The sequence below is a fragment of the Eleutherodactylus coqui genome, chromosome 5 (assembly GCF_035609145.1).
Source record: "Eleutherodactylus coqui strain aEleCoq1 chromosome 5, aEleCoq1.hap1, whole genome shotgun sequence".
Lineage (NCBI taxonomy): Eukaryota > Metazoa > Chordata > Amphibia > Anura > Eleutherodactylidae > Eleutherodactylus > Eleutherodactylus coqui.
The window spans coordinates 167,255,398-167,266,234 of NC_089841.1; the positions used below are offsets into that span (position 1 = coordinate 167,255,398).

At 44.2% G+C, this 10,837-nt stretch overlaps 1 protein-coding gene across 2 annotated transcripts; it reads left to right on the forward strand.

The window, feature by feature from the left end:
- The first annotated feature begins 1,272 nt into the window (after window positions 1-1,272).
- On the forward strand, window positions 1,273-10,348 carry SLC7A4 (solute carrier family 7 member 4). 2 transcript variants are annotated; one of them, XM_066603674.1, is made up of 5 exons: window positions 1,273-2,316; window positions 3,280-3,974; window positions 6,476-6,584; window positions 8,358-8,565; window positions 10,152-10,348. In XM_066603674.1, exons 1-4 carry the CDS (start codon window positions 1,335-1,337, stop codon window positions 8,552-8,554), a joined length of 1,983 nt encoding a protein of 660 aa, XP_066459771.1. In that variant the 5' UTR covers window positions 1,273-1,334; the 3' UTR covers window positions 8,555-8,565; window positions 10,152-10,348. The 2 variants fall into 2 exon arrangements, with proteins under 2 accessions (XP_066459771.1, XP_066459770.1); XM_066603673.1 differs by having other exon boundaries at window positions 8,358-10,348.
- Window positions 10,349-10,837: the final 489 nt, after the last annotated feature.

The window sequence follows — 10,837 nt, forward strand, 5'->3', positions numbered from 1 at the left end:
CACTGCTAAAAACCCAATTGTGAACCCAACCCAAGGTAGCCAACTAAAGACAGTAGTCCTACTCTCAGGTGTGCATGGAGAACATTCACAGGTATTCATAGTTACTGCAGTTGCCTGTCTCTGCTGAATCTAGTCTCTTCAAGCACCGACACTGGATTTATACTTGATCCTTGGCAGCATATTCCTTGGAGAGAGCCTATGTAAGAATACGAGGTACATTATACCAAGGGAACTGCTGACAAATGCTGTTTAAGTATTTGCTGACCTTTATTATATTGAGTCTTGTGTGACGGTAATTGCTAGTTCTTGGTGATATATGTAGCAATACTGGGCTTGGAATCAAACCACAGTTTATTATATATTGAAGCCAAATATATCTGTACAGCAAAGCTACACTTGAAAGGGAACCTTTCAACACCTTTGCCCCCCCCCCCCCTAAACTGTTATGGGGCTCAAAGGTGAGGGAATGGGGGGTCAAGGGAGCCTCTTTTTATATTCACCGGCTCCCCCGTTCCAGCACTGTCAGGGCGTGCCGCTAGCGTGACCCTTCTCAGAAGGCTATGTGTGCACCCTCTCCCATAGCAGCCCAGCCTTCTGAAAAGAGTCACACTGTGCAGCACTGATTTCTCAGGGATACAGTGCTGAAATCGGAGAGCTGGTGGGTATGAGATACAGCTCCCTGGATCCCCTGTTCCCCCATCTGTCATAAATGGCTGCATATCCAAGTGGAAGAATGTCCTAGGCCCAGTGTTGTTCAACATGTTTATAAATGATCCGGAGGAGGGAATTGAGGGGAAACTGATCAAATTTGCAGATGACACAAAGCTAGAAGGGATAGCTAACACTAGAGAAGAGAGAAAGGATTCAAAAAGATCTAGAAAAGCTCGAACAGTGGGCAGCGACAAACAATGGTATTTAACAAGGAGAAATGCAAAGTCCTACAACTGGGCAAGAAAAATGTAAAAAGCACATACAGAATGGGAGGAATTAAGCTAAGCAGCACATGTGAAAAAGACTTGGGTATAGTAATAGACCATAGATTGAACATGAGTCAATAATGTGGTGTAGCAGCCAAAAAGGCAAACATAATTTTGGGATGTATTAAAGGGGTTGTCCCGCGCCGAAACGGGGTTTTTTTTTCAACAGCCCCCCCGTTCGGCGCAAGACAACCCCGATGCAAAGAAAATGCCCTTTTCTCCATGCTGTAGATAAAACGTGTGTGCTGAAAATATTGTAACCTTTTTCTCTTTTCTTTTGTTCTTCTAGATTGGTTCTGAATAGACATGAAAGAAAGGCGTTTCTAGTCGGTGTGGTAGAGAATAGTGCTGTACAAGATGGGTAGTAGACTGCCTTCGTCGGCAGCCGTGATTCGGTTTTGCCAGAAACTTAACAGGGTGAAGACTTTGGAAGATGACTTGATGGAGACATCATTTAAACGATGCCTTTCGACCCTTGACCTCACCCTTCTGGGTGTGGGAGGAATGGTGGGTTCTGGCCTGTATGTACTGACTGGTACGGTGGCCAAGGAGATAGCGGGCCCCGCGGTTGTCATATCATTCCTTATTGCCGGTATTGCCTCTCTTCTTGCAGCTCTCTGCTACGCTGAGTTTGGTGCAAGGGTGCCAAAGACGGGATCCGCTTACATGTTTACATATGTTTCAGTTGGCGAACTGTGGGCTTTCCTGATTGGCTGGAACGTCGTCCTGGAATATATGATCGGGGGTGCGGCGGTTGCGAGAGCTTGGAGTGGATATTTGGACTCTATATTCGATCACAAGATCAAAAACTTTACTGAAAGCCATATTGGGACTTGGAACGTCCAGTTTCTGGCTCACTACCCCGACTTCCTAGCTGCAGGAATATTGCTGTTTGCCACAGCTTTTATTTCCTTTGGGGTAAGGGTATCTTCCTGGCTTAACCATATTTTTGCTGCAATCAGTATGGGAATAATAATTTTTATTCTTATATTTGGGTTTATCCTTGCAAACCCAAAAAACTGGTCTGCTGAACATGGTGGCTTTGCTCCATTTGGTTTCTCTGGTATCATGTCTGGCACTGCCACATGCTTCTATGCCTTTGTAGGCTTTGATGTGATTGCAGCATCGAGTGAAGAAGCAAAGAATCCTCAAAAAGCTGTTCCCATAGCAACGGCTGTGTCATTAGGTCTTGCAACTGGGGCCTATATCCTCGTGTCTGTCGTATTGACTCTAATGGTGCCTTGGAATACCCTCGTACCGGACTCTGCTCTTTCGGATGCGTTCTACAGGCGAGGCTATTCGTGGGCAGGGTTCATCGTAGCTGCTGGCTCCATTTGTGGTAAGTAAAGTTTTATTGTTCTTTTTGTTTCTGGCATAGCTATAGGTTCCACATTTGAGCACGTAGCCTTTATGGAATTGTATTTTTTGCATTCTGATACTTAGCCCATACTTATGGGCCTATGATACAGACAAGGGTACCTATGATGCAGTGAGTTCTGATCAGTAGACCCGCGGTCATGCCGGTACACACATCTGTATTATGGGCGCATATATACAGTGAATCCAATGAATCCACTGGATTACAGCGCAATTTAGTTTTGCGACAATATGTTTCACATTCATGGAACCCAAGTGGAACAGATTTAATTAAAAATCAAAGCTCGCTTTGCATCAAACTTTGTGGTTACTTATCTTTTATTATATGGAGACCCTGAGGCAGTTGGGGCCTAAACTCTCACACTGCGCAACATGGCTCAAGTCTTGGACTAGTGCAACCAATACAACTAAGGCCGTCTCACGGGCTTGTATGGTAATTGCGTAATACCGTGCATATTGCGGGCTCATAATACACTGTAGCAAGCGGCTATAGATTTGCATTGTGCCGTTCACACATATTGCGCAAAATGTGCGTGCAAGAAAAAGCACAGCATGGCAGCCCGCAGCAAACGCATTCCTTGCGTGCCACTCGCCTGTATCTCGTGGGCGGCACACAGCAGATTACGTCCGTCTGAGCTGCAATAACGGACACAACTCATGGACCGGTGTGGCACTCTATTTCCTATCCTGGACAGCCCCTTTAAATGCTGTTCGGCAAGTCACATTTTAGGTTGTCGGGCTCCGTTCATTTGGTGTTAAAACTAGTCCTGGCGGGCTAGATTACCGTAAATATCGGGGATAGAAATGCCTAGTTTGTGTCCAAATAGATATTCATGCCATTTCAAAGTGTGTATAAATGGATAGATTGTGGTTTTGCTATGGTCCCTGTGTAAATGATTAATCTACATCTTGCTTTCTTTTAAAGCCATGAATACAGTCCTGCTCAGTAACCTCTTCTCCCTTCCAAGAATTGTATATGCAATGGCTGAAGATGGGCTCTTCTTTCAATTTTTTGCGAAAGTAAACCCAACCACCAAAGTCCCCGTCATTGGAATTGTGGTATTCGGTATTTTGATGGCCATCTTGGCACTTATCTTTGACCTGGAAGCCCTAGTTCAGTTCCTATCCATCGGCACCCTGCTGGCTTACACCTTTGTCGCTGCCAGTATCATTGTTTTAAGATTTCAACAAGAGAAGACAGAACCTTCAAATGGAGCTGAGCAGGAGCAAAGTCCGCAGCCCCGCGACCCGGGAGTCAGTGTAGAAAGGATCGCCGGAGAAGAAATGAAGGAATACGAGTCTTTCTCTGATAAGCTTCAACTCGTGGAAACTCAGAAAAAAGCCAAAGAACGAAGAGAAACCGGGCACCTGAAAGCTGCCTTTGAGCCGTACCTAAAGTTCTTGAGTGACTGTTATCCTGGAGAGGTGGTCACTATCGCAGTAGTGACGATGATGTTCAGCGCCATTTGCCTCTGCTCCGTCTTGGTGTTTGGAAGTAATCAGCTGCATTTACCCAAATGGAGTTTTTATTTACTACTTGTGATTTTTTTGATTGGGTTCTTAGTCAGTTTATTCTTAATTTGGGTTCATGAACAGCAGAAGAAAACCACGACGTTCCAGGTACGTAAACTACTTTAAGGGTGCATTCACACTTTGCGGAAATGCTGCAGGAAAACCGCAGCGGAAACCTTTACTGTTAAAGTGAATGGGATTAAAGCAAATCCCACTCCCATGTAGAGGGTGATACGTTGAGTGATCTGTCAGGCAAGGTCAAAGTTCCTATGAGAGTCAAGCATTGTTAAGCAATAGAGATGAGCGAGTATACTCGCTAAGGCACATTACTCGAGCGAGTAGTGCCTTAGCCGAGTATCTCCCCGCTCGTCTCTAAAGATTCGGGGGCTGGCGCCGGTGACAGGTGAGTTGCAGGGGGGGGGGGGGGGAGAGGGAGATAGAGATCTCCCCTCCGTTCCTCCCCGCCCCCCGAATCTTTAGAGACGAGCGGAGAGATACTCGGCTAAGGCACTACTCGCTCGAGTAATGTGCCTTAGCGAGTATACTCGCTCATCTCTATTAAGCAACCTTCATATCAAGTGCTTATCAGTTTTACTATTGCTATGTTCCTGGCAATCCAGCGCTGAAGCTCCACGATCCTCTTGGTCTTTCTTTAAAAGTGGACCTCCTGTGATCTCTGCAGTGCTCATGAGCCGATCTACTGGCCTCACTGCTCAGTGATGGGAGCCATAATGCCAGGAGTACAGTCATGTGACCACTGTGGCCACTGATTGGCTGCATCAATGATGATCAGTACGAAATGTCATCGTTGACAGCTTGTAAATAACTGACACGGGACTGGTGGCGCTTCCTCGCTGAATGGTCAGGATGAACATGGTGGGTACTGTTTCTTTTTACGTGACAGTTGTAATTGTTTTATTTCTTAAGTCGGATTATCTCTTTAAAGGGGTTTTAGGAGTTTAATTTGTTGCCATGTGGAAAATTATTAAAACAAACTACACTCGCCCATCCTGCTCCCTACTCTTCCATTGCCGCCTCCCCGATCCTCCTGCTTGCTCTGTTTACAAGCTGCAGAGTCAGTCCAACTGCATCCTGGAGGGAGGAACGGGCAGGCAGCACCGGAGCTTTCACATTACATTCTGCCCCCAAGTTTGATGTGTAGACCAGGCAAGCTTGCACCATACACATGAAACCGGTCTGCAGCCGTCCATTGCCAGACAGAGGCAAAAGTGTTCTTTTAGCCTCCAGCTGGGGTATATTGCTAAAAAGAGGATAGTGTAGTATAGTATGCTATTCCATCCCCCAGAGTTCAATAAAGTATATAGTGAATGTGTTTCTCACCTGGTAGCCTACGGGTGATGGAGGCCACAGCATGGCACCGGTCACAGGTGTCCATTATAAGTATATGTCATGTGCTTCATGACACACATGTTAAACTGATAGCTTTTCTGCCTAAGGGTAATGGATGCCGCTGTTAAGCATCCATCACTGCCTGACTTTATTGTATACATTGGGAGCTTATATGCTAACCAGAGGCGAAAAACACAATGTGAGCGTAGCCTTATGGGATAATTATCTCTACTGGCTTTATGCCTATTATCATTACTACATTATCACTAGTTCTAAGCATAAATTGGATTTTGCCTCATTCCCTTCTTATGACACAAGCCTACTTTTCCATAAATATCTGTTAGGCCTTTTTCACACGGGCTACAAAATCGCACGATTTTGTAGCGATGTGACATTGCTACAAAACACATGGATGTGAAGCTCATGGTTTCCAACCGGTTCTTTCACATGTTTTGTAGCCTGAAAAAACCCATGGGCTTCATATACATGCGTTTTGTAGCGATGTTGCATCCCTACAAAATTGTGCGATTTTTTTATAGCCCATGTGAAACAGGCCTAAGGCCTACAAATCGCATTTATGTGAAGCCCATGCTTTCCTATGGGTTACTTCACATGTGCGATGTTTTGTAGCATGCAACAACTAGACACAAAAAAAACTCACGGGTCCCGCAATATGCCCGCGACTCACAAGGTTTTGTAACCTGTGTTTCACTATAGAGCCTTCCTCTCTTTTGCATTGCATGAAAATGCAGTTTTTGTGCGATGCAATGCAAATTTGACAATAGGAAATCCTACTGTCAAAGCCTAAACTAAGCCCTAACTGCAGGAAAAAAAATTTAAAAACCGTATACATCACCTTAAAAGCGCTCTCGGTCCCCGGCACTGTTTATCTTCATCTTTTCTGGACGGGAATTGAAAAATCCCCGCCTTCTGGAAACACTGGCTCTGATTGGCTGATGCTTAGCAAATCACAGCCAGCACTCGATAAATCAGTCAAAGCCATTCATCGAGCACTGGCTGTGATTGGCTAAGCATCAGCCAATCACAGCCAGCGCTTACAGAAGGCTGGGATTTTTAAATCCCTGTCCAGAAGAGATGAAGAGTAGTGCCGGGGACCAAGAAGAAACTGAGGCAATGCCCCGGACAGCATTTCTAAGTGATGTATCCTTTGTGTAAATACACCCTAACATTTACACATGAAGATTGTGGCGTGTTTCTTGTTGGATTATTTCTCTTATCGTACCAATTTTAATCTGCAGGTTCCATTGGTGCCGTTGATCCCTTCGCTTAGTATCCTGCTGAACATATATCTCATGCTCAAACTCAACTACATGACATGGGTGCGATTCACTGTATGGCTAACTTTAGGTAAGCACTTGAATGATATATACATTGCCCAAAACTTAATCAGATCAATTAAGGGAAGGTGTTATTTATTTTTGTGCTTAAAGGGAACACTTAAATCACGCAATTGGGTAAATTTACTAAGCCCAGCATTTCTGACACTGAGCTTCATACGATTTCCTCCAGTGCACTTACTACACGAAGAGGCCGGCACCTCTTTGTATAAGTGCTTTCCCAGCATCTCGGCGCACCAGAGAAATATACACCAGGTCTGACCTGCCCTACATATCCGGTAAATTATACATAATCTGTTGGTTCATGTAGCCACACCCCCTTCTAAAAGCCCTGCCCACTTTTTAAAAAAAGTGGTGGGGCCCATGCAGAAGGAAGACAGGTCACAATTTTTTGTGTAAGCGCCCACAATACAAGGCCTGTCCATTTTGCTGCTTGCTGGTGAATGCCAATCAAGTTGCGCAGGGCTCTGTTTTGAGCACAGATTCAACTACAGGACATCAGACCCTCATGTCACCTTTGTGGGGTCAGTTTCTAACCGTTCGGTGGGAACATGCAGACCAGTAGCCCCCTGGAAGTGACTTTGCAGGGCTCTAGCAGTGTTCCTCCCTGCACAAATGATGATGGGTTGATGCCCTTCTATGGCCCTGTCCATCTCTTGTCTTGCAATGGCCCATGTCTTGGCTTCTGCCAATGCTCTTGAGACTACAGTTGTGATACTGCTAATTCAGCTTGTTGTAGCAGGTTGCTTTACTAACGAGTCGCAGCCCAGCTATTTGCGTAGCACGACCACGTGACTAGGCTATGCAATTAGCATACCACAGCTTGCAGGTGTGGGGCGGTCTGGACTGCAAATGGAACTTGCCATCCTTCAAGGATGCTGATGCTACATCAGTATGGTTGGAGACCCAGCAAGCAGCCTTTATCCTTCCAGCTTGTTAGTTGTAATATAGTTTTTGTTTCTGTCCTCCAAATGTGCCAGTTATGAGATCACATAGTGGGTCACGTGCCAAGTAACATCACTAATTGAGTCCGGGCAGTGACATCCCACAAACCTGTCACATGGGCTAGAATACTGTAGTCCTGCCCATGTGTGTGGGGATGTCCCTGCTCATAATATTGTATTGAGCCGTCTTCAAGCTGCAGTGACTGCGCATGTGTAATCCTTCAAGTTCCATCAACCGCACATGCACAGTCACATGTGTCCTCCTCTGAAATTTCACTTTTTCATCAGCAAGGGCAGGTCCCGAGTAACCCACTCCCAAAATACCGGCGCTGCAGCTGCTGATGCCATTAACTGAATCTTCATTACATACATATACTGCTGTCTCCACTATGAAGCGGAGCGCTACTGACTGTACAGCAGTGCTGATGGGGAAACTCCAGAACCTTCAGGCCTTCCCTTGCTATCCTTTAGCAGAGTACACAATGAATTATGACCTTGCATGGTCTGGATGCCATACACAAAGTCAATGCCCTAATCTAGACTCCAGCATGGCAAATAAATAAATCTTATTTGTGTAGCGCCAACTTATTCCGCAGCGCTTTCAGGTAATTTTTTTTTTCATTTATTACCCCCCACTAAGCTGGGTACTCATTTTACCAACCTCGAAAGGATGGAAGGCTGAGTCGGCTACCTGAAGCAGGCAGGGATTGAACTTGCAACCTTCAGGTCGTGAGCAAGAGCTTACACTCTGCGCCACAATGACTCAAATATGCCTAATAATACAGAAATACAAGAACAGGTAAAAGTAAATGTATAACACCTTGTGTTTTTACTTTCAGGTCTGTTTGTGTATTTCGGTTATGGTATCTGGCACAGCAAAGAAAACTTGCGTGGTCCAAAAAGTCATGGAGTCACTGCACGTTATGTAGTATTTCCAAACAGCAGTCTAGAAGAAACCGTACAACAGATCCAACCAAATCTACAAGACACCATGGGAAGAGCCGAGATTACAGATGAAGAAATCCATAAGAGATGATAGTTAAAGCTGTAAGTTAGGAAGCCTACATCCTACGGGCAACACTGGCATCACTTTGCTGCATCCTACGGGCACACTGGCATCACTTGCTGCATCCTTCCCTCTGCTGCCATCCATGCAGGTTTAATGAAAAAATGAAATGGAAGAGCTTGAAGTGGGGAGGATAAAATACTGGTGCTTATTATAGAAAATAATGCCATCTTGGCACCAAGTGCCCTCTATCTCAGTAATGATTAATTTATTTAAAAATACCAAGGGTACGATTTAGTAGTCAGTATTGTGTGCTTCTCCAGTCTAATCTACTCGCTTTTATTTGATGGGCACAGATGGTAGCAGATGGGCAAAAGGCATGTATAGCGCCAGTGTGCAAGTCCTTATGTTGTACTTTCTCCTTTGTGAGAAGGATTTGCCATTTGCACTGAAATATTGGGAAATCGCATGAAAAATTGTAAGTTATACAAGATCACAATGGGCAAGCAGGGTGCAAATCTGGTCATCTCTTAACAGATGGCACTGTTCAGTAGTTTAGGAGCTGAAAACCCAGCCAGACAATTCTTACTGCAGTACATTAAGGCGTTATCCAAGCCTTTAAAAATTGATGATCTACCCTTAAGATAGGCCATCATATCTGATCGGTGGTGGTCAGAACTCCCACTAGTCAGCTGACTGTAGAGACCAAGGCGCTTGTGTGAGCACTGCAGCCTGTTCAATGTTTTACGTCTGGACACGATGCTGTCCGTGCGCAGAACGCCATTGACAGAGACTGTCCTGTGTACTACAGGCATTCACTTCAGTGGGACAACACTGTAGTACTCACAACACCATATTATTTACAGTGACTTCTAAGTAAACATTGAAGTGTCGTGGCCTCTTCAGTCAGGTGATCGGCGGAGGTCCCAAGTGGTAGACGCCCATGATCAGATACTTAGGTCCTATCCTGAGGATAGACAATTCACTTTTAAAGGTCGGATAACCCCTTTACCTTGTTATCTGATATAACAAGTATTTCTGAATGGCCCCCAGTATTACTATTACCATATGGAACATTATTCATATACCCAATGATATACATGTACTAACAAGCCACCAAAACAATGGCTGCCCGTATTATGAAGCAGATTTTCCATTTCTAAATACAGATTGTATATAGTAAGCAAAATGTAAAGACCTACCTATATATTTTCTAAGTATTGGGAGAATGTTATAACTGATAGAGGGCGCTGGAGTTGGGTATCTTCTCAAAAGAGCAAAAAAGAAAAGTTGTATCTGTTCGCAGAAAGTGTAACTAAAATGTTCCAGAATTCCTCATAATTGTCTCAAGTACTCACCATTGTTATAAAACAGGCAGACGTTCTGCACCGGGTCTCTTCCCAAATAGCAGTATAGTTTCCCGCCTCACTAGCTACATCCCTACAATACCCTTTCTTGGAAGACCCATACAAACGTGTAATTAGCAGCGCTACAAACCGCTTCTTGCTGGAATACATTCATAAATGTGCTTGGCTTACAGAAGTGAAGTGATGATCTGACATGAAATGGTTTGGTTTGCTTTTTTTAACTGACAACTTTTTCGCTGTTGACTTTTTTTTTCCTTTAGTTTTAGTGTGGTTTCATGGAAAAGTAAGAGCTTTTTCACCCAAACGAAAGCGCGTTTCTGTTGCGCAAATACGCTGCTTATTTATGCAACCGAAAATTGCTTACCTCCATGCATTTCAACCGCTCCTGTGGGCTTTCGTGTACCTTGATTCGTCCAAATACCCTTTTAAAGGGAATGTGTTAGCAAAATCTATTATATAAATCACATTTTTGTGTTAAAGCTATATTTTAAGAATTTTTGGTGAAAAGTTTTTAAAGTTTTTATTAAGATTAAATTTTTAAATTGCATTTTTTTTTAAATCCTGCATTTGTCACACTGACCACATAGCTTAATACCAGTCTGTCACTTCCTGATCTGTAGAGAAAATTTTGTTGCAATCATCTCACTCACATCACAGGCAGGATTACACTGAAAGGTGAACATCTCCATATAGATAGTCACAGCCGATCACCTATTGAGAATGGTGGATCCTGTATTATCTACTCCCCCTCCCTGCAAAATGACCTCTGTACAGGTCACAGAGCATGTCTAGAACAGTCTCCCATAAAAGTCAATGAGTTAGCTCCTGTCCCTTGTGTGAACGGCCCATGAAGCTGCTGTAAAGCATCTCTAAATGCTGTTAATTGTATCTCAGGAAGGATGGCTGCCCCCATAGTCATGTATAAACAACATAAGAAAAATTCTAC

Coding starts and splice junctions, on each gene's coding strand:
- SLC7A4 (XM_066603673.1), top strand. CDS start 1,335: ATGGGTAGTAGACTGCCTTCGTCGGCAGCCGTGATTCGGTTTTGCCAG. Junction 2,317..3,279: donor AGCTGCTGGCTCCATTTGTG/GTAAGTAAAGTT, acceptor TTTCTTTTAAAG/CCATGAATACAGTCCTGCTC. Junction 6,585..8,357: donor CACTGTATGGCTAACTTTAG/GTAAGCACTTGA, acceptor TTTTACTTTCAG/GTCTGTTTGTGTATTTCGGT.